Consider the following 23,945-nt stretch of genomic DNA (forward strand, 5'->3'; position numbering starts at 1 on the left):
CAGTGGACCTGGAATGCAATATTTTTTTATTTAAAATTTTAAACAATTTTTAAGTTGTTAAAAAGCAACAATGCTGCTAAGGAGATCTGAGCATGTGAATAGGCTGTGGAATTAATTAATAGGCTGATCAAACTTCGGGCTATGTCAGAATCACAGCATTTGTTTTTACCAAAAAGTTAACCTAAGCTCGAGAGCAGGCGTCTATGGTCATGGACGAGCCCAGATCTGATCCTTCTCCAATGAAAAGCAATAACTTGAGGTGATTGATGTAGTCCTCAACCTCCTCCTACTGGCCCCACCTCCAGTTGAAGTACACAGCGAAAGCGGGGGCAAGGATTTAAAACTTTTTAGCGACCTATTACCGTGACCATTACCCCATCATTTAGGGAATACTGTCGCATTGTTTGTCATCACATGTTTTGAGGGAGACGGCGCGTTGATCAACTTTGAAAGAAAAGAGAAGACACGTCCCATTTAGTGTTTCGGTTTATGTGCTCGAGCGGCTCCAGCAACTACAGTAACGTTCACGTTGACAATTGGGGGTATGTCCGTACTTATTCTTTTAAAGATAGCCAGATATGATTCTGACAGTTGTATGTTTTGTTCGAGTAACAACTCAAGGACGAATCTGTGTTATGACAAATAACTTTTCACAGCATCTGTGTGTTTGTAGCGCGCTTAGTAAGGACAACCACTGGGGTTATGAAGTATCTGCATTGCAAGGATGCACGTTTCTCGGCACGTTGTTGTCAGTGCCATTGTAAAACTTATCTGACGTATAAAAAGTTTTGAAAGTGCTTGGCATTGTCCTGCGAACTGGTCTGTGGTGAAATGTAGAGCTACTTTGAACGTTTGAAGTTTGTTTACAAGTGAAAATTCCAAGATTAGCTCTCCGGTGCGCGTTATGTTCTTCCAGTGCACACAGAGCTGTTCCTCGTGAATAAACAATGTGTTCGATTTCAGCAAATGATTATCTCTGTTCTGCGGAACCTAAAAATTGTTTAAGGATTTTTTTATATGGTTTATTATTATTAGGTTTGGATTATTAGGGTGCGCTCGGGAAGAAAAGCGCAAGTGTGTTGAGTGACAGCCGATGTGAAGTCTTGACACCTCGATATAGTTATCAGCATCTGTGGAATAACGTTAGGCCTGAAGTGCACTTTCAGTAAAACATACATATCATTACACGTGTATTATGTATCACACTTATCAAATACATTTGGATGAAGTTGGCCAATCTTAACAGGTAACGGCTAGTGAACAGTCGTTAGCATTTATCTATGTCAGTTAACAATTATGTACAATATGCTGTATGTGTGTGTGTGAGTATTGTGTAGTTTAGTTTTATATTCCTCATGTAGTTGAGCTGTGCAAACTCTCTGATCTCGCCAGGGGTCTTGATGCCACTCCATCGACTTCCCTCAAACCTCACAGGCTGTGACTGTGAGATACAAATTATTTGTTTTAGTCAGATTTTAGTCTCACTGACAGGTGACTAATACTGTTTAGCATGATACAACATGTCATTCTTTTTCATGTTATTCGCCCAAACTTGAGTGTATCAAGTAAACTACAGAAACAGCAGAACTGAAGGACACAAGCAGGTAAACTGTGGGATTACTTGCCCAGAGAAGCCTACCCACACATCCCAATAGTTGTAGCTGTAATATTTTATAGGGGGGGAGAAGGTGATTGTGGCTACTAGTTGCATCAGCTTCAATTAAGTCTGATGTCTCTGTTTCTCAGTTTTAAATGACATTGGACATTTTTCAGTTGTTTTCTCAAGCAATTCTTAGTTGTCATAGGAATTGTATAGACTACAGTAACATCAGGCATATGACATTTTTTATGTCATTCTCTCACACTGCCTGTATTGACCGCCACTCAAGTCACAGTCTGAAGGTGCTGCAAACATAGATCACTGATGGCGGTGAAGAGCTGCATGTAAATCCAGTCATTTTCCTTCTCTCTGTGTTTTCTGCACAGACTCATTAGGGTGTCAGAAAGGGCTGTCTCGGGTCTCACCCAGCCTCCTTCAGTATTGTCTCTGTCTGCCTTCATTGTTTTAGAGAGAGATGCATGAGCAGGTTCTCTGAGAGTAGACAGCAGAGAGGGAGAGAGAAAGAGAGACAGAGAGAGAGAGAAAAGAAAGAGAGAGATTAATTATTGGCTGCTTTTCACAAACTGTTTGTTGGCGTTCTTAGAAGAAGGGAAGGAGAGGGATGAGCTTACGGCAGATTTCAAATGAGATGTATGTGGAAAAGAAAATGTTTCATGAGGCCCCATTCTATGTGACTTTTCTTTTTCTTTTGAGTCTGCTGTACAACAAGACTGAAAGATGTTTTTTATTTGAAAATGTGATCTTTTCAAGATGCAAATTTGGGAATGTCAGCTATGTGCTTGATGGGAACACAGCCACTGTTCTCCTCCAAAACCGTATGGTTTGTGCAAAGCTATAGTGAGAGCTAGTGTGCAATCAACAGATTGTGTGTTTGTGTATCGCATGTATTTTATTGGAAGGCTGATGCGTAATCTTGTGGCATTGATGTACGTACAGTGATCTGTTATCTTCCTGTTATTCTCTTTATGATACAAGGAAAGAGGTCAGGTTGTTCATTGTGAAAGCAGATCAACCTCAAGTCAAGTAGTAGGCAAGGCAAATGTCTGAATATTCTTTGGAAATGTTTTTGCAATGTGTTAGGGAAAGTGCAAAGCAAAGCATAAAAAACACATTCTTTTGCATAAAATAGAGCTGACCTGTCCTGAAACTAGGATTTAGGTCAGAGGTGGGGAGTATCAGGGTGCCTAAGAGTAAAGTAAGCCTCTTCATGTGTGTGAGCTGTCTGGTCTGACTCACCGATAGCATAGGCCTTGGCGTGGGGGAGCACACAGCCACATACACAAACCCATACACACACACAAAACCTCAAGCAACACACTGCAAGCTACAACACATATAACTTTGTCAGTGTACAGTGCGGATAACAGAGCTGTGAAAGCGCCTATTTGTGTGTGTGTGTGTGTGTGTGTGTGTTAGTGTTTATCTCTGTGTGTGTCCCCACACTCATTCACATACGCATGCAGGTGCGTAAGCTCAGGCGTGAGTGTAGCCCATCGCAGCTGGCCACACCATGTTTCCCTGGAGAGTCGCACTTCGACACGTGGCCGCGGCCCTCGCCAAGACACAGAGAGAGAATCCATTTGGCTCAAGCGGCCACATCCCCGGCCATAAACATGTCAACTCAGGCTGCATCATCAGTTGCTTACGCAATTAAGAAACAGGACATTGTTGAGACTAAGCATCTTTGGCGAAGGGGCAGGTCTGGCTGTGCAGCCAGGAGTTATCATTTACAGACAACGGCAGTCTAGCGGTGTGCTCACGGTTTCCAGTCATCAGTATTATGAAGCCTTTTAGCGGGTTATCACTTGTTGTTGCCTGACTGATTCACCCTGTTGAAGTCTGTGTAATACTGTATAAACTGGGCGTCTGTTTGTGAGTTGTGTTGGAAGTCAGTGACATGATCCTTGTTAACTTGTGATGATTTATGAAGCTGTGTTAACACTGGGAAACTGAAACAAACTGAAAATATTTACTCAAGACTACAAAGACAAATGATAAGTGGATGATGAAGGAATTGTCCTCTAGACCAGTAGCTGATTCCCTGGCACCATCATATCATATCAGTAGGATAGCCTTAGAAATATTATGAATGTATTAATAAAGAATTTCATTACTTTTCTAAAGAATCTAGAATTTTCTGTAATGGGTGGTGAAGGACACATGTGTTTTGCAATGATCAGAGGATGCTGGTAGCATTGGGCAGATAAGCATGTGGCAGTTGGCAATGCCAAAAGCTCTACAGGTCATCTTGGCAAGATTGTTAACTGCCCCTGACCCCACAAAGCTTCATCTGACATCAAACGATTCAAGTCTGGCCAATGAAAACAAACAAACAAAAAAAAAAGTTTGAAATTCAACCAGTAGTGACCTCATATTTTCTGTCCCTTTAAATTGAACCATATTGCTTTATCTGTTTATATGTTTATATGGATTCAGTCACCACTGTGCTTTCATGTGTGTATGTGCTCTGATCTGCTCCAAGCATGAAGGAGAGACAGAGTGAGAGTGAAGGAGAGAGAGAGAGAGAGAGTGAACAGAAAGAGAGTGAGAGTGAAGGAGAGAGAGAGAGAGTGAAGGGGAGACAGAGAGAGAGAGAGAGAGAGAGAAAGGGAAAACTACACACGAAACCATATGGTGATCACGGTTCCTCCACCTACGCTCTGACAGTGTGGAGTACTTCATAGCTACTTATTATGTTCAGTCTGGGGTCAGCTGCCTGTGCTGGGGCGCTAATGCCTTTTCCAGGCCTGCCTCCTACCCCTGCTCCCCCTTCACAGCGCCTCTGCCTTTGCCTCTGCTCTCGGCTGAGTGAACGAGCGAGGGCCTGAGTCAGATGAGGTGACCTTCCTTCTCTGGCCGCCACATATGCATTGTTTTCTGTTGCCACCCCCTGTGATTGAATGCCAGCGTAATCGGGGCATCGGGGCTAGCTACCACTCCAGGGTGCGGCCGGCGGTGTCCTGTTCGGCCCACTGTAGCATCCTGTCCAGGAGATATTTACAGAAGCGAAGTCAAAGGCCTGGTCTGTCCGTGATATCCGAGCGATGGTTTTTAATGTCATTGTGCACCAGTGGTAAGCAGTGAGAGGTGACCAGCAGATGTGTGAACGATGTGCAGATTAGAGGCTGGAGTGTGTCGTGCCCTCAAGATGCACTGGAACAGAGGACCTGTGGTGGTCACTGCTGCCTTTGTTACTTGGAGCGTGGGAAATGCAACTAACCATGGTAACCACCACCCATCATTGCGTGTCAGTGGGAAATAGCAGTGTTTGTTTATATATGTATGTTTGTGTGTGTATGTTATTGCCTTTTGATATACCTTTGTCCCAAAGGAGGAATAAAATGCTGCACTAAAATGTACTCCCCTCTCTCTCCCCCACTCTCTCTTTCACAGTGTGGATGAGAAAAAGTGATATATATGTGTGTGTGTGTGTGTGTGTGTGTGTGTGTGTGTGTGTGTGTGTGTGTGTGTGTGTGTGTGTGTGTGTGTGTGTGTGTGTGTGTGTGTGTGTGTGTGTGTGTGTGTGTGTGTGTGTTTGTACGAATCTGAGTGAGAGGGTATGAGAAATTGAGAGTGAGAGAGGAAACAGATGTGTGGGTGCATGTGTGTGTTTCTTTGGATGCGTGAGCATGTGTTGGAGTGAGAGAGAGAAAAAGTAAAACTGTGTGTAAGAGTGAGGTGTGTATGTGTGAGGTGGGAGTGTGTGTGTGTATGTGTGTGTGCATGTCTGTGGGCATACACGTAAGCGAGAAAAGAGCTGTGTGTGGGGGTAAGTGAAGACAGAGGAAAACTACAGAGGACTGGGAGGGGAGGGTGTGAGGAGGGGTGGAGAGGGTTACAAATCAAAAGAAGGGGTTACTCTCCCCGGACAGCGTACTTGGAAGTGTAGTATTTGTCAGGATTCTCCAGAAATGACTTGCCTCTGGCCTTGGCCACGGCAGCAGCTGCCGCAGGAGTGAAAGGATCTGTTTGTTCCGACAGCTGTGCTGCACCGTGGCGTTAGAACCGTAGCGCTGCAGTGCACCTTAATCAACCCCACCTGCCACAGAGCACTCCACCGCCTGGCAGACCTGCCACCGTGTGGTTTCATCCTCGCGGGAGGTGGAAATGTGGAGGGGAGGGAGTTGGTGCTCTCTTTTTTAGGTTCGGTGAATTACACTGATCCAGTAGTTTGAAGTTACAGAGGTATTTAGAGGCCATCTTGGCCTCTGCTTGGTAGACATTTCTTCATGGTTTGGAGAATTTCCCCACATTAAACCTCAAGCACACATATACTCTTTTGAGTCATGCTTTAATTCATATGACGTCATACTTTAATTTATATGTGGTTGTCAACTTTTTTTCTGTGTTGATGTAGTGTACCGAGTGTCACAGTATGTGCTCACTTGTCACACAGGGAGAAGGGACACTCAATTTGAACTGGAAGGCATGACAGTCCCATGCATGATATTCTATGCCATAGAGAGTGCTGATCAGATCTGAAAAATGTTAGTAGGCAGGTGACAAGCACATTTACCATGATGAGGGTTATGAGTTTGGTATGTAAAACAACTGAACCAAATAAAGCTTGTGATGCAAGGAGGGGTCTTTCTACTCAATCTCATGTAACAAATGAAGAAAGAGCTCAATTTTAGCTCTTTTATGACCGACACCCACCAAATGTAATGCACCAGAGCTGGAGTTTGATGAGGCTAGATTGGTTTGTTGCATGTGCATGTGGAACTGTGCCATGTGCTCGTGTGATGGTATTAGGGATCTATTGCTCGGTGAATCCCATGCTTTGATAAGGACTTAGATGGGGGATGTGAAAGGCAGCTTTATCCAGTCTGGCTTGGCAGTCTGACGATCGTTTCATTCAAGAATGTTAGTAAGGCTCTACTGGCTATGTATCAATCAGGCCTATTCCACATGAAATAATTTCACAACAATGCTAATATCACAGGTGCGTTTATAACTAGTCTGGATTCACGCAACTGCAGCAGAAATGCAGACAAATAGTACTGGTGTTTCATCTCCTGTCCCCGTGGACCAGGTAGTAATGGAAAACTCAAATCACAGTGAAAATGTGGAACCAGAGAAATATGTGTAGTCTCTCCAAAGGCCGTCATTCCTGGTATTCTAAACTTTGAGCAATAATTTAGTATCCAGTGTATGTCTGTTGGAAATGTTAAAGTGTAATGCTGTGATTCAGCTTTTACAGGTTTACGGTAATATTATGAGTGCAGTTTAGCAGTCATTTGTTTATATTTCATTATTTAACATCATATTTCCATTGTATTTCTGTGTGTGTATACATGTATATGTAGTGTACCGTATATGCAACGTGGGTGTGTATTTCTGTGTGTGGGGGTGTGTGTGGAGTTTACACCCTTTCGGTCATCATCTGCTGTTCCCTTCTTTATGCAGTTCAGCTGGGGCCAGGTCTAACCCTGCACACTAGCATTGGGTTCACCGCTAATCCCCTTAGCCAGAGACCCCACATGAAGGGGCCAGCATTTTCCTGCGCTTCCCCCCCTGCCTGCATTTGTACAAGGCACTTCCTGATGATGGCCACTATGCACTGTCCATGATGGCTTTTATCAGGAAGACACGTATTCTATGACTGTCATCTATTCACTCTTTACCAATGGGTGACTTACGCTTGTCTTAAGACTGTCGCGTCTCACTCACCTCCTCTGCTTTCAGTATGCTGCCTCTGACGTCCCCTCCTCCACACTCCACCCCCTCCTACCAGTTGACCCTGCCTAGATGTCCAGGGGGGTAGGCTCCTTGCCCTGTTGGCAGGATCTGAGATATTCTTGGCATTTGCCGGATTGTACTATGTACTATATTCCCGAGACGGTTATCCTTATCTTTGTTATCTTTATGGCTGTACATCCTATTCAGGATTGAATATTATTTATATTCCTGCCAATATCTGAAGTCTTTCTGGTAGAACTGATATGTTGGTGGGACGGGTGATCCCCATCTCAGTGTGTGTGGTGAAACATAGCACAGCAGCAGGTAGCCTTCAAATGTCTTCAAATGTCTAATTTACCAGTGGAGATTATCCCACCACTGACCTGGTCAGCAGGCTTCCCCTCTGCCCTCTCCTCAGGACACTGACAAAAGACCCCTTAATTCCCTACTGCCATTGGGGGGTCCGTTGCCAAAATGCCATCAGACTAATCTGACACCTCTCTCTCTCTCTCTCTCTCTCTCTCTCTGTCTTTCTGTCTATTCATTCCTTGCTGACTGAAGGTGGAGAGGAGTGACCGTGTTGCTGCAGACACCCTTTAGGAGAAGGCTTTATCCTGATACACACATCTTGGTTTTGAGTGCTGAAACCTTTTCGTCCTGCTGTCCTGGTGGTTTTGGCGATGCCACATCGACAAGCCCACCCTCTGTTTCTTCTGGCGCTCTGCTGTGTGGCCTCTGCAGGTAAGACCTTTCTTTCTTTCTCTCTCTATCCTGTAGTGCTATATGTACAGCAGCAATGATGGACAACTTCAAAGAAAGATATCAGTGTGGGAGAAAATCTGCAGAGGTCCAAGTGGTTGGAGTAAATGAAGGAAATAAATCTCCAGCCACTAGCATGAATGTGAATGTATTGTGTTCTTGTGTTAATGTCATCACAATCATTACGGCCCACAAGTCAAGATGCTGCTATGGATTTGGAGTATTCACGTTACACGTAGGCGTATATTTCTGCATTGCTATGGAATTGTGTCACTGGCTTTTGAACTCTGTGTGTGTGTGTGTGTGTGTGTGTGTGTGTGTGGACATACTGTACATGACTGTAGTGTCAGATTGGAAGTTATTCACTGGTCGTGGGCTTGATAAGCACAAACAGCACTCTAGGCCTTGTCAGAGCAAGGCATGCTTTGCCTGTTTTGTCAGGCAATCAAAAATCGCGCCCCCCTTAACCCCCAAGCTTGCGGAATTTCCCCTGTTCCTCCCAGCATGCCTCTGCAGACAGTGTCCCATTCGAACAGGGGTGGGGTTGGGCAAGGGGGGGTGGTGGGTTGCACTGTGTGGAGGATTTGTGTTGAGAAAGTGCTGACAGCTTCAATCTCACAGGAGAAGCCCACGGCTGGTCTGTGCAGAGAAACCCGGCTTCTGCACGTACACGCCAACAGCATTCTTCTGGTACACTCCACCCCTGCCCCCCCCCCCCCCCACTATCCCTCCACAACAAAAAAAGTGATTCATTTTTCATTTGCCATTACAAATGTTGGCATGCTATCAGGATCAGGAAGAGAGAAAGAAGAACAAACAAGCTGAACAAAGCAGGGGAAAAAAAACAGCTAGGAACTGAGCAATCACCATGGTCAAGTATGTTCAAGCATGGCTTCACCTGGTCTGTGCTCTGTCCCCCCCCTTGGAAGAGTCTCTCTTGCTTTGCTCCATGCCATTCATCAAATTCTTATCAAGCAAATACTTTTATCTTTGTTTTGCCCTGGTCATTGGCAGGCTCACTTCAAAGGCCTTTAGCACCTTAGCAACATCCAGAGGCATGTAGACATCTGGTTCTGTCACATCAGAAGCCGGTTGTGCAGTAAGTTGAAATGAAGCACCCTGTTCATCATTGTCAAAGAGCGAGCTTTGAGCAAGCTGTAAATGTTCAACATTGATCACCAAACTCTGATCTTGCACTGATAGCAAGCTTAATCAATGGCCAACAGTTTTACCCATTGAATCATTGTTTTAGTATTGTGACCATTTTCGGCTGCATTCCTCTGTCTCCTGAAAATGCGCTCAGAAGACATCAGCATTGGAGCATTTGGCCCCCGTCGAAAGCATCGTTCCCTCCCCTGCCCAAGGAAAGGCACTCGGGAGAGCCGTTTGCCGAACGTGAGGGGAACAATGGCCGCTCAGTCCAAGTCATCCCAGGGGAGCACGAGCAGCCCCTGTCTCTCCCACGACAGCCGGCTTGCGAGGACAATGAGCTCCCATGCGTGCCTGTCCACCTACTTCTTTCTCTTATGGGTGCCAGCATTGATGCTTTTTGTTTTGCATCCCCACCACCAGAACCTCTCCACCTCCTCTCCTTCCAGTCTTTCCCATCCTGAGTCGATCAGGGGGAAAAAATGCATCCCCAACATGCACCGAGTTCAGGCCACTATCTCCTTCCTCTGAGCTTCGACTGGCACTCCGAGTTTGTAGCCTCACTCTGGAAATTAATCACTGTAATGACATGGATGTAAAATGGATGATATTATGGTTTTGTTCTCCCATGCACTCCCTAAACAGCTGGTAGCTTGTCTGAAGCACGTTGTGGTTTGTGCAGGGAGTGGATGTGCACAACGCGTTAATTGTCTGTGTACCCATGAGGAGAAGGCCCCTTGATTTACGGCTATTGTTTAGCCGTCTTCGGTTTGTTCCAACTGCTAAAATAATTGTCTGTCACAGAGCCATACATCTACGTCTGAAAGCGTGCATGTGGTTTTATTTCTTTCTTTCTTTCTTTTTTGCTCACTGCAATTCTGAGTAATTATTCTGATCGTGAAGTGAATTTATGAACACTTTTTGGAGATTGCTCTGGAAAAAGTGCAACAAGGGAACAGAAAGAAGATATTCTCAGAAACTTCCAGATGTGTTTTTTTTGTCTTAAAGACTGCACATCAGGAAACTTTTTTTTTTAAATCCAGCCACCGGCATCAAAGGGTAGGCATTGACCTCTTAACGCAGACTTCAGATGCTTTCCCGCTTTATTAACGAGACTTCTGACTGTGGCCTGTGTACACCACCTTTCACACCACTCCCACCACCCTTTCCCTCCCTCAACAAACCACCTCAAAACTCCACAGTGTTGAAAACTCAGGCTTACCTTATTAATTGTGGATGGTAAACTTGAAACGTCACAGAACCTCCTGAGACACCGTCCATGCCAAGATCCCTCAGGTTTCCTGTCGGTTTCCTGGTAACCAGACTAATATTTGCTCAGCGCTCAAAGTGTCTTTAATCGCTCATAATGCCCTCATTACACTAAGGCTATGGTATCTCCACGAGAGAGCAAGAATAGTGAGGTCATGATGTCACTTATCTCTTTTTTCCAAGCTATGGTTTGTTTCCTGTAGAGTGAAACAATGCTCTTTGGCACAGATGTGAATTGATTTGTCATGTATGACAATATAGGTCAAGCAACCATCGGAGAATTTGGCCAACATGTGAGGGAGATTTTGTGGGTGAGAATGTGGAGGAGACTCTGAGACATCTTCTCTTTATGTAAGTCTCATTGAGTTTGGGAAGGACAGTCAGCCTTTTGTGTTTGGTGTGTTTCAGCTCACGGTAAGTTCGTCACGAATGGGTGAGTTCGCCACGAAGCGTACACAAGTGGTGCACTGAATAAGTCTGTGCACCAGGTGACTTGGTGGAATCAGCAGACATGTCAAACTGAGACCCAACAACATACAGCATTCATCCATCCAACATTGAAATGCATTAAGTCTCTGTGTGTCATGAAAACATCTATGGAAACATTCACCTTGGAACAAAGGCCAGAGGAGGCCAGGCAAAAGTAAAATGGCCCTGAAGGGAGAGAGAATGCCACCCAGTCCCAAACCAAATACCTCTCTCCCTCCAGGGAATGTGCTGTGGTACACAGTGTTCAACACGACCAGGGTGTGAAAGAAATTAGTCTCTTTGACGTTCACTTTGATGTGTGCTCCTCACGTTTGGCACCTCAAGTGCTGGTGAAAGCGATCTGAGAGGATGCGTAGTAGAAGCCTTTCTGCTGGGGTGCCACAGGCAATTTCTTCTATCGTCTTCTCTCTCTCTCTGTCTTTCTCTCTCTCTCTCTCTTTCTCTCTCTGGTTTTCTTCCTTTTTTCTGTCTCTCAGATTGTGTAAACAGTTACATCTGTCAGACAACCTGTCAGGAGTGGCCTTACGTAATGTTTAAATTAGCCTGTGATGGATCATCTCCCAACCCAATGCCATCCAGGATACAGGCCATAACTCTTCACTGCTCAGCCCAACAAACACCTCAATGGCCCTCTCTCTCACAGTGCCTGGCCACATCTGTCTGCCTGTGTCTCTGTCTGCTTCTCTCCCCTTTCTCATACTGTTCTATACTGTCTCACCCACTCCCGATCTTTCCCCATACAATTTATTTGTGTCTATCTCCCTCTCTAGTTGTTTTCTTTCTTTGAATCTGTCCTCTAGTAATGCTCTCTCTTTCTCTCCGTTTCCTAGGACTGTTTGTTCTTTTTCCCCTCGTTTTACTGTTACCTTCTTTCGCGTGCAGCTCATCTGGCCTTGCCAAGCCCTCTACTCTCTGAAGGCCTGAATTATTATGGGGTTGGTGCTTCAGACCGAATTCAGGTTTCATGGAGAAACGGAGAGGAGTGGAGGCACGCCAGATATTAATTTGAGGAACTTGCCAAAAACAGCTCCGGCAGGATGCTGGCTATTCGGGAGGCGCAGCGCACAGCCGGCAGTGGCTCTCTCTCTCACTCGAACCCCCAGCTCTCCTTCTTTCGCTCTCTCTTCTTCTCTCTCCTTCTCTCTCTTTCTTCTCTCTCCTCTCACTTCTCTCACTCACCTCTTTGCGTTGTCCCCCCCCTACCCTACATCTCTCTCTCTATCCCACCCCCTTCTCTCTCTGACTCTCCCTCTTACTTCTACTTTTTCTCTCTTTCTCAATCTCTCCTCATCCCTCTCTCCCTTCCAAACACACACTCACATGCGCTGTCAGTGCCTCTCCTCTTCCCCTTCTTCTGCCTCTGACAGCTCCTTCAGATGAGTGATATATGTGTTATGAGCCGCAGGAGCCTCCCCCAGCACCACTATCACCCCCACCCCCATATCAAGCGTTATCTTGTTCATCTCATGTAGCAACTCATCTGGAGCCGAATGTGGAAGGCACAGATCGGCAGACTCCAGTGATCAACAAGTGGGAGGTGTCTGTATTAATGAGGTGCACTGTGTCTTTTGCACTGCATCCAACAACAAAGCAACAAAGCATAAAGAAAAGCAGCTAATCGCTAACGTAGCCCTGACCAGGAAAAAAGTTTTGTGCAAGCCAGAGGCTTTTTGAGGGGAAAAAACATAATAATTGTGGTCTAAAAAATGGCCAGGCCACAACTTTCTCTTCTCCCTCTTCACCCCAACCCTTCTCTCTCTCTCTCTCTCTCTCTCTCTCTCTCTCTCCCTCTCTTATTTAACACAGTCCAATCTGTGCGTCTGTGTCCACTTTACTGAGGCATCTCAGAGAGGTTTTAGAGGTCACCGTCTCCCCTCTCAGCCACTGATCTATGGATATGAGACTCTACCAGACGCAATTGCGCAACGGTTGTAGCCCGATCCAAGAGGAGGCTGAGGGAGACAGGGGTAGAGAGAGGAGGGTATGGGGGAGGAGGACTTGGTCCAAACCCGCCACACTCCATTGGCTGGGCCTCCTGCTCTCCTCCTTATTTTCTCTCTCTCTCTCCCTCTCTGTCTCTCTGTGTGCCTCCACTTCCTGAACCAGATGTTGTAGCGTGACTCAACTCAAAGGCGGACGGTAACGAGACTCCGTGGCTGGCTTTCGTAGAGCTGCTATCCTGAGGTGTGGGGATGTTTACATAGCAACGGGAGACCACAACCTTAATTTTGACCCCCCTTCACCTCATCCCCACTCAAGTCCCTGCCTCCCCTTCAGTAGAGTCTCTCTCTCTCTCTCTCTCTCTCTCTCTCTCTCTCTTTCTATCTCTCCAACTTCTGACCTGTGAATGTGTGGCTTTGACTCCTGCAGTAGGGGTTGGGAGGGGTTTTGAGGTTGCAGTCAGCACCTGTGTCGGCGACAAACCTCACTTTCTTACTCATAACAAGTTACACAGAAATGGTCATACACAGACCCAGTATACGACCATATACACACACTCTGTTTCATATAAGCACATAGGAGCGCATATAAGTTTCATATTATTGATAGATTACCTAATTAGTTATATTTGGGCATTTGAAAAGGCCATACAGCCACTCAGTTACACTGCTGTAAAGCTAAAAATGCATTATCTGTATCTTGCTATGTCAATTTAGTCTTCTTTTCTCTCACTCTCTCTTTCTGTCTGTCTTTCTGGTATATACAGGCACACACACATACATAGAGAAACACACACATACATAGAGAAACACACACACGCATACACCACACACACACACACACACACACACACACACACACACGCACACACACACACACACACACACACACACACACACACACACACACACACACACACACACACACACACACACACACACACACACACACACTCACACACACACACACACACACAGAGTTATTCACACAATACCAGTACTGTAAGTGTAAATATCCTTAACCAGTATGCTAATAGGAGACAGCTGGAGTGATCCTGCATTTTCCATTGTTTTTCACATGTCCGTGAACGAATGAGGGGGAAAAAAGACAGAACAAACCACAAGGGCTGGAGTGAGTAAGGAGAAATGGAGGAGGGAAACGTGCCTCCTTTAAAGAAAAGGAGAAATATGGCAATGCTTAACCCATTCTCAGCTGGTGAAAGAAATTATTTCCATATACTGCTTGTAATGGCAATTAAGGTCAGATTTCATGAACAGGTACATTGACACAGTGCCAACATTTTTTACAAGCCATGGCTATACTGTTGTAAGGGAATGGTTTAGAGACAGGTGATCAGGTTGCTGATAACTCATTATCTAGTTAATTAACTCAAAGCATCAGGTCAAAGCGTCACTTGAAGATATGCCCCCTCCAGCACTATTTTACATAAAGCATTATGAGCATCTCTCTAATGCTAATCTTTTAGGATATACATACAAACTCTTCAGTTCCTTAAAGCAAACTCAATTGAGAAAGAATTATTTGTTGTTTGATCGGTTGTGTTTCAGTCAAATGTATAACTGACTGATTTGAGGTGTCATTTTGTTCTCACTGTGTGACTGGTGGAAAACCTAACCCCACGAGCGTATATGCTCCATATGTTCTATCTTCCATGACGAGTTACAAACGCTGGAGTGTATGTATGTGGTCCCACCCACACAAACACACACACACAAACACACGTCTACAGCATATTCCTGTAAACACACCCACACACATACATACACACATGCTTGAACGTACCACACACACACACACGCACACACATTTGCATGCACAAAGTCACCTACACATGTGTGATACATTCACACTTACACATACTCACTGACACGTACATATGAACACAGCCATTTCTTGCGGGATCTCTTTTTCCATTCCTCTGCTCTCTACCTCTTTGTTTCTTTTCCCCTTGTCTTCTATGACATAATAAATCTCAGCTGAGTAGATGGAAAGGTTTTTGGGGAAAAATATGACTACTTTCTTTTCCTAGAACCTATTTCAGGGCTCTCCTCACTTCTAGCGTCATGCCAAAAGAGGGCTGATATCACTTTAGCATATCATACACACATATGCAAGTGTATCTGTATCTGTTTCTCTCTCTCTCGCTCTCTCTCTCACACACACACACACACACACACACACACACAAATGATTTGTGTTCTACCTGTGGTGCTCGGTGGTTCAGTAGAACTTGCCAGGGGCCTCTGTGGAGGCTGAATGGAGAAATGAATGCTTTGGCTCCTCTGTTGCACCGCATGCAATTCAAACACACACGCACACACACACACCCAACACACACACACACACACACACCCAACACAAACACACACAAACACACTCACACACGCACGCACGCACACACACACACACACACACACACACACACACACACACACACACACACACACACACACACACACCACAAACCATGTGTGTAAGGGACTGTCCTTTACCCTTTCCATACCACCACCTCCGTTTTTTTCTGTCCTCTTTTTCTCGACTGCTGTAAAACCTCACAGGACACAGATGTGTGTGTAGGAGGGGACTCAACTCACTGTCAGTCTGTATATGAATGTATGGCACAGTGAGAAATGCGTGTATATTTGTGTGAGTGCATGCTTCAGGTTGCGATCCTGGTCTGTTTGTGTATATAAAGTATGTGTTTTAGCATGTGTGTATATGTGTGTGTGCATGCGTGTGAGCATGTATGCGTACTCTTGCCCATCTCATGCATACATTGTATCCTTCTCATTCTCATTTTTCAAGTTGTCCTTTTTTATTCCCCGTCCTCTCTTCACTGTCCAACTTTCTTTTCTTTCCCTTCCAGCCCCTGCCCCCTTCCTGTTAAAGGTCTAGCTGTAGCTTGTAGCCATGTAGCTGAAACCCTTCCCCAATGGGGTTCTGCCTGAGTGAGAGTGCCCTGGTCTTGCTCATTGGCCCTCTCTGTTTGTGATCCTGGGTGAGCTCTGCTCCTGTGGCTGGAGGGTTTAGGGGCTGCCTGGAAACATATGTATCCCCATGCACTCCTGCATAGTCATACACACACACACACACACACGACACACACACACACACACACACAAACTCACACACAAACATACACAATCATGCTCACATGCATAAACACACACCCTGGCACATGCACACACACACACACACACACACACACACACACACACACACACACACACACACACACACACACACACACACACACACACACACACACATGTGCTTGCAATCAAAGGGCTATCATTGTGTCCTTCACGTCCGCTTCTCAACAGGCTTCAGCACCTCTCTGGCTGTGCCATCCATCACTGCAACAGGTACACCACAGTATGATTGATATGTTTTCAAAAAGCTTTTTTTCCGACCGCTGGGAAACGGGCTCTCTCTCTTTCTATCCCACTCCCCCACTCCTCCCCTTCTCTCTCTCTCTCTCTCTCTCTCTCTCTCTCTCTCTCTCTCTCTCTCTGTCTAAAGAGGGGCCCTCTCATGACAGACATGTTTGAATGAAGTGATGTTTCCTGTGGCTGCCAGAGTAAGTGGCCCAGTGCTGCTCTGGCTCTTTGTTTGTGTGGAGTGCCTGGGAGGAGGCACAGCTTTGTGTTGCTCTCATTGGAAACCTGATGTCTTGGTTAAGATGAGTGTTCCCGGTTGTATTCACAGGAAAATACATGCATTTAGTCATGTAAAGCTTACATACACACACATGCACCCAGCCACATATGTATATACACGGGAGTACATGACGCATGCACACATGTGTGCCTGACACACACACAACCACATTCACCCACACACACACTAACATACATATGTGAACACACACACACACACACACACACACACACACACACACACACAAGCATAGCTTTGTTTACTCGGACACAAGACTCCCTCTATGTGTTTATGTGCAAGCATTTAAAGCTTGAGTTTATTCAGGTGTTAACATAACTCCCAGTGTGTGTGTGTGTGTGTGTGTGTGTGTGTGTGTGTCTGTGTGTGTGGATGGATGAGAGATAGAGCAGGAGAGTATGCAAGTATTTGTCTGCATGCCTACATGTTTTTGTGAAAATGTCTGCATAGCTACATGTTTTCGTTTGTGTGTGTTTATATTTTAATGTGTGTATTTGTATGGGTGTGTGTTGTGATACGATCAAGCCCCCCCTCCCTCATCAGGAAAAGAACGTCCTGAAACAGGTGGCGTCTGTGTTGCGGTTGTAGTCCATTCCAACCAGAGCTGTTTATGGGCCCTGGGCGGCCTGTCTGTTGCTACTGTGACCCTGGGAGAGGAGAGCTCCCATGCGCCCAGACAGATAAACAGACAGCTATGCACCCAACACACTGTGTATGCCTGCCACCCTTCTGCTGCCCCTCAGATGAGTGAGGGAGACGATGGGCAGGATATGGTACATCCACTTGTTTGTGTGGCAGGTTTAACATAGACAAAACAAACAAACAAACAAACAAAAAAACACTGAATCCAAAGGAAAACAGAAATGGGGACAATGCCCATGCGTAGCTATAGGCCATGATTCTCCCAACAGAGCTGCACGGCACATATTTAAAACACTGGCCCTAACCTTTGAATGTGCGTAAAATAACTGTTACGCACGGTATTTTCTCCTTCTGAACACAATGGCATTAAACATTACATACATACATTCATGTGATCTTATTAACAATGCCATTAAACATTTTATTAAAGAATTATTTAAAAACACTACAAACACCCCTGCTCCAATGAGGGCTTCCCTAGCAGAACGCAAAATGAATGCAGAAAATGTGTGTTTCACATAAATGAATGACCATTACTGAAAACTAAACTTGCGTGCAACGCGTCTTTCTTCCCTTGGGTTGTACAGACAATACATATATCCCCCGGTCATCTCCAAGTTCAGAAAACCCATCCAATTAACCACATATAGTATAACCTCTCAGCAACCCAAACAACCTAATCACCTAATCAATAGTTTATTATTTGTGTCCAAAAGAACGTATATTTTAGTCAACGATCATGAAACGATCACGGGAAACTGCCGCGTGAGAGACGCAATGCGCTCTGTCACAGGATGAATGGGTGTCAGTGTGTTTGGTTTCCCCAGTGTGTAACCCTCAGGCCTTATCTACTCTAGCTTGCATCACATCAAGTCATGTCAGGTTATGCCACTGTAGAAATGATGCGGTAAAGTTGTCACCTGTGCACGTTTTGTATTTTGTACGTGTATATGTTTGAGCATCTTTATTGTGTGTGTGTATGCCTGTGTGTATGTGTGTGTGTGTGTGCATGTGAGTGAGTGAGACTCATTTCGTTTTTTAGTTGCAGTGCTACCTTCTGTACTTCTGTAAAGCGTTATCGCCATATATAGTGTCCTTTGTGCTTCTCTGGTGCCTCCTCATGGAGAGCCCCACCCCCTGCGTTGTGCCCACTGAGGATAACAGTGCTGGGTGGCTGTGTAGTGGGCCATTAACAGTGACTGACAGGTTGAGTGGCACTCCTGCGCTCTGACCCACCCACTCCCCCACTGTGCCCTTTAAGAGCTGAAGCAGCTGACTGATGGGTGGAATACCACTCAAGGATTTTGACTGATGCGACAGTGCTTTGTGCATGTGTGTGCGTGTGTGTGTGAGAGAGAGAGCGTGTATGCTTGAGAAGTAAAAGTGAAAGTTCAGGTTGTTTGGCTAATCTAAACTAAATCTGTAAAGACACAGGTTTATGTGCATGTGTGACTGTGGTTGCACATCTCTTCACAGTATGCAGCATATGCATTATATATTGTGGAATTGTGGTGTTTCATCAACAGGCTAGTGTTTGGCTAGTGTTCCAACAGTGATATGTAATTTTGATGTACCTGTTGTATCTGTGTGTGCGTGCATATGAATGTGTACATGCATACTGTATGTATCAGAAAATGGAGCAGTAGAGTATAGATACATGAAGGCCATATGTACAGTTGAACATGTGCATGGCAGGTTTGTAGTCGGAGTAGTTTTTTGGATGTATTTTGCCTGCCTGTGTATTTGTGAGTATGTGTGTGTGTGTGTATGTGTGTGTGTGCGTGTGTGTCTCTGTGTGTGTGTGTGTGTGTGTGTGTGTGTGTGTGTGTGTGTGTGTGTGTGTGTGTGTGTGTGTGTGTGTGCGAGTGTGTGTGTGTGTCTGTGTGTGTGTGTGTGTGTGTGTGTGTGTTTGTGTTGTGCAGTGTCTGCAGCTGGGTCCTCTGTGCCCCAGAGAGAGGTCCTTCTGTCCTCTGTCACTTCAAAGAGTAATGATTTATGACAGAGAAAAAGAGAGAAAGAGACAGACAGACAGAGAGAGAGAGAGAGAGCAGCAAGGGAGACATCCTCCCACTTGAGAGACACTCTGGTCCCTCGTATCTGGGACTGTTTGCTTGTTCCCCTGTGCCCATAACTCACTACGGCTGTGAAAGTTCACCCCGAGGCTCGGCTCACACCACTCAGGAGCAAAAGCAGCCTGAATGTTCCACTAGAAAAACCAGCAACGTGTTTTACCTCAAAGGCAGAGAACAAGAGGGACGAATGTTATCATTAATCTGCAGTGAGGTTAACGAGGCTGCATTGTTTTGAGAGATCCACTTTTCTCTTAAACCAATCTGACGTCCTTTTGTAAGCTTATTCATTTCACAGGCACAGGCCATTCTTGGAGTATGACCGACCGTTTACAACAGATCATTCACAGATCATAACAGCTAGCAGGTGCTTTTCGTGTCTCAGTGTAGTGGCCCCTTCGGAAAGAGGAGAGGGAAGAGGAGAAGGAAAACCCTACCTTTATTCCATGTACTGTATATGCTGATCCATCCCACATTACTATCTATCCATCCGTCCATCTATCTATCTATCTATCTATGTATCTATCTATCTCTCTATCTATATATACATCCATGTGTGAGTGTGTTAACACAAGCAGATATAGTTGCTCTTAACGCTCCCACTTGTAAAGTGTGTCCACTCTCCTCCATTTGGACTAAAGTTTACTATTCCTGTATCTCTCGTAGGCTCCAGAACAGAATGTACCAAACCCACCCTGAGCCCTGCTATGTAAAGCTCTGATCCATCATGGTTTGTTTCTTTTAGCAAATTGTGAATGAGGTGCCGATTGAGAAAGGAAGGGCCTGATGTAGGGCCTGGGTAAATGGTTCATGTCTGAGTTACTCAGGAACGCATGGGTACGTGGGCACACATCAACATGTGGACACGTATACACAGACTAATACTGACACAAACGACACGCCCATGCACACACAGACATGCACACACTCTCACACCCACCTGTGTTTCTGAAGTGTAAGCTCCAAGACCTATTTCTGTCTTTTCCCCTTCACTCCTGACCTGTTGAGAGGGCATCAATGTGTATGTTTGTATGTATATATTTATAATATGTATCTGTGAATATTTTAGAATATTCAGGTGTGCAGCTACCTCAGCAGATCCACACACACGCACACCCACACAACAGACACCCACACACTCCCCTCACCCATCCCATCAATGTCCCAGATGTGATGATGGCTCTTCTGTGTACGCTGCAGGGGCGTTTATTTGAGCTTGTCTTCAATACACCGATTGTCCCTGACCCGGCCGACTCACACAAGAGCTGGATTTATGTGCGTCTCCTGCTCCACACCTGCTAACGCACTTGGAGATGGAACAAAGGGCCACTCAGTCTGAGCTCATCTGTCTCCCCCTTCTACCTCTAGCTTCTTTAATACCCCCAGTATGACATAATCTGATCAAGGAGTGGATTTGTATTTCTTGGGACATATTCATTTCTCTAATTATGCTTGTAAAAGCTCAAATACAGAATGATAATTGTTGATCTTAATCGGGGCTGGCAGGACAGCATCGGGCTGGACTGTATCTAGTCACTGGATTGCCTTCAGTGCTGGCTAAACATTTTGTGAGCAGATTCTCTGGAACAAAAGCAAAGGGGTTTCCCTGAAGGGCAGTAGGCCTAAGTTTGTGCAAACGTGTCGGAAGTGTTTGATTGACAGTGGCTGGACGTGTGCCCTTCTTTGCCGTCTGTAGACTCTCCGTTTTTCACGCTTTGAAGAGTGTAGTTTACTACTTCCTCTGCCCTCTCTATTTTCCTCCCTGCCTCCCTTTTCCACTTCTTCCTGCTTTCTCCCACTCTCCCACTTCCTTCTCACTCTCTCGGATTGCCTCCTAACCCCTGCGTGCTTCTCTCTCCTTCTCCCTATCTCTCTGTATGTGACTCTCCCTCTTCATTCACTTTCCTCTCCTGTTTCCTCCCTTCCTCATTCTTCTTTTTAAAAAGGCTGACCCTGTTCCTCCCTCTCCCAGTGAAACTATAAGTTACTGGGCGGCAAATCATACTCCTGCTGTGGCTGTGCAAACAAGTTTATTTGCTGCATCTTGTACGTATGAGCAGGCTGCCTCTCTCTATGGTGAGTGACTTACGGTATAGTAAGTCTCTCCAGTGACTGTGTTGGACCGGAGTTAAAAAAAAAAATGAAAGAAAGAAATGCATGAGAACATAGAAAAAGGTTCCAGAATATTGTATTCATTAAAAGACGCCTCATCCGAGGGCCTCGGTTGGACCCTGGGAAATTTTGAGGAAAGGGGAGTGAGCCAGCGGGTTAGGAGGATTGCTCCAAATCCATCTGTCCTATACAGGAAAATGGGAAAGAGAGAAATGTGTTTCCTGTGGATTTATGGGGGATCGGGATCGCCGTCATGCCGGTGAAGCCCTCTGTAGACCCCTGGCCTCTCCAGGCTCCGCTCTGTAATCAATTCTGACTTACGTGTCCTTTACCTTCATTAGAGATGCATTCTTGACCCTCCCCTCCTTAAACATCCGTAAGCCCAGAAGAGCCTGAAGGTTCACCAATCATAGCTGTGGAGAGCTGGCATATTCAATCTTTGCATAGTTTGAGAATGGCGGGATTAAACAGCAAGTAGGGTATGGCTCACAAGATCTTGGAGTTTGAAATGAAACAACACAACAGATTGTGGTGTGTAAGTGTGGATGTTTACATGACAGAAAGGAGGGGAGAGAGAAACCAAGAAAGAGAGAGAGAGAGAGAGAGGGAGAGAGGGGGGGGGGGACAAGAGAGTTTTTCTGCTGAATTGTGGCAGGGCCTGTGTTTGTTTCCCTTCGGAAATGGCTTTGTGGGAATATCAGATTTGCTCCTAGCTGGCACAGCCCATGACATCACTTCCTGAGGGTCAGATTTTGGCACGACCCCAGACTTTCAGAGTTGCCTACTGCGTCACTCCGAGCTGGTCTTGTCCCAAGGTATTCTGACAGGGCAGATCAGGAGTTATTTGCACAACCTTTAAGTGCCCTTATTTTGACTTCATGCACATTTCCTACCCTCATGAACGGCCCTCATCCTCCCCCTAACCACCAGATTTAATTCAATAAAGGGCCCTAATCAACAATCTTTACCCATGCTTCTGAATCAATTACGCCGACAAGCACAGCTTTGAGTCGTCATAGGCCCCGGCAGTCTTCATGTTATTATATTGAGCAGATTTAATCTCTGTGTAGGAAGTCATAATTCACCAAAGAGCCATGGCCATACAAGCAAACTCAGGATTACAGGGCCTTGTGGATGAAATGAGTGTGTGTGCCTCTCTCACTCACTCTGTGTGTGTGTGTGTGTGTGTGTGTGTGTGTGTGTGTGTGTGTGTGTGTGTGTGTGTGTGTGTGTGTGTGTGTGCTGGTTTAGGCATGGGAAGGACTTTCAGTTGACAGTCCCAAAAATCTGCCTTAGATACATAACATAACACAACAAAGCCTACTACCTCCCTCCCTCCCTCTCTGTCTCTCTATCTCTCTCTCTCACACACACTCACACACACACAAGGACTGTCTCACTGTCTCTCTCGCTTACTTGCTGAGCTCTTTGTGTCTGTGTGTGCAGGTGCTTGTTGGTAGGTAATTCAGTTAGTTTAGTGTGTCAATCAGACGAAGGTCAAGTGGGCGTTGCTATCAGCTCCTTCACATTTTGTACATTCTGCCTCATGTCTCTCTCTCTCTCTCCCTCCTTCCCTCTGGCTCCCTCTCTCTCTCTCTGTGTCTGGAAGTCTCTTTAAAGTGCTTAATTGGACATTTTATTCATATCCCAGCATGGCCATATGTTCCACTTTTCGTTTAAATTTTTTCATATCATGTTACCCAGTTTGAACAATTCACTAAAAAGAACATATTTTGCTCTATATGTGTAGGTGTGTGTGTTTGTGTGACGTGTGCTTGCACGCTGCTTGCCAGACATTGCATGAAGCCTAGCCCCGATGGTACAAAGCAGCATGTGGGAGGGCAGCAAAATCCGCATATGTGCATGTTAGCACCAGCGCTAACACCACATGGCAGTGGCACACATAGGCACACTTCCACCTCAAGCCAGGAAATGGATGCCTGCAAGCATGTCATCTTCGCATTTTCATTCTCTTTGAAGAGTAAGCGTGTCTTACTGTAAGTCAAAGTAGTTCCTCTCAGGCTGTGGTGTGAGTGCGGTGACATTTCTCAGTACTGCTGTTTGGTTCCCACATGCAAAACGTCCACCGCGCATGCTTGATTGCATTCTCGCATGCATATGGACACATGCAGACCTGCTCATTCTCTCTTGCTCTATCACTCTCTCTCTTAACCTTCAGTTTCACTCACTCACACACACACACACACACACACACACACACACACACACACACACACACACACACATACACACACACACACACACACACACACACACACACACACACACACACACACACACACACACACACACACACACACACATACACACACACACACACACACACTCTCAAACACACTTACTTTCGCTCTCTTTCTTTTACACACACACACACACACACATGGCCAATGCCTCCATATGAAGGCATTAACATGTTAAATACATACAGAGCTTTTTCATATCATGTTTCCAAGTTTGAACAATTCCCTCAAGCGAACATATTTTGGCTATATTCT

General features: G+C 45.4%; 1 protein-coding gene across 1 annotated transcript in view; it reads left to right on the forward strand.

Annotated features, from left to right (window-relative positions):
- The first annotated feature begins 438 nt into the window (after positions 1–438).
- The window catches only part of tgfbr3 (transforming growth factor, beta receptor III), a 92,529-nt gene continuing 69,022 nt past the window's right edge, over positions 439–23,945 (forward strand). Inside the window, exons 1-2 of the mRNA XM_080857764.1 lie at positions 439–542; positions 7,862–8,041. Coding sequence (XP_080713890.1) covers positions 7,981–8,041 — 61 coding nt within the window. The 5' untranslated portion in view covers positions 439–542; positions 7,862–7,980. The remainder of the gene's footprint in view (positions 543–7,861; positions 8,042–23,945) is intronic.

This window comes from Sprattus sprattus, assembly GCF_963457725.1.
Source record: "Sprattus sprattus genome assembly, chromosome: 2".
NCBI lineage: Eukaryota > Metazoa > Chordata > Actinopteri > Clupeiformes > Clupeidae > Sprattus > Sprattus sprattus.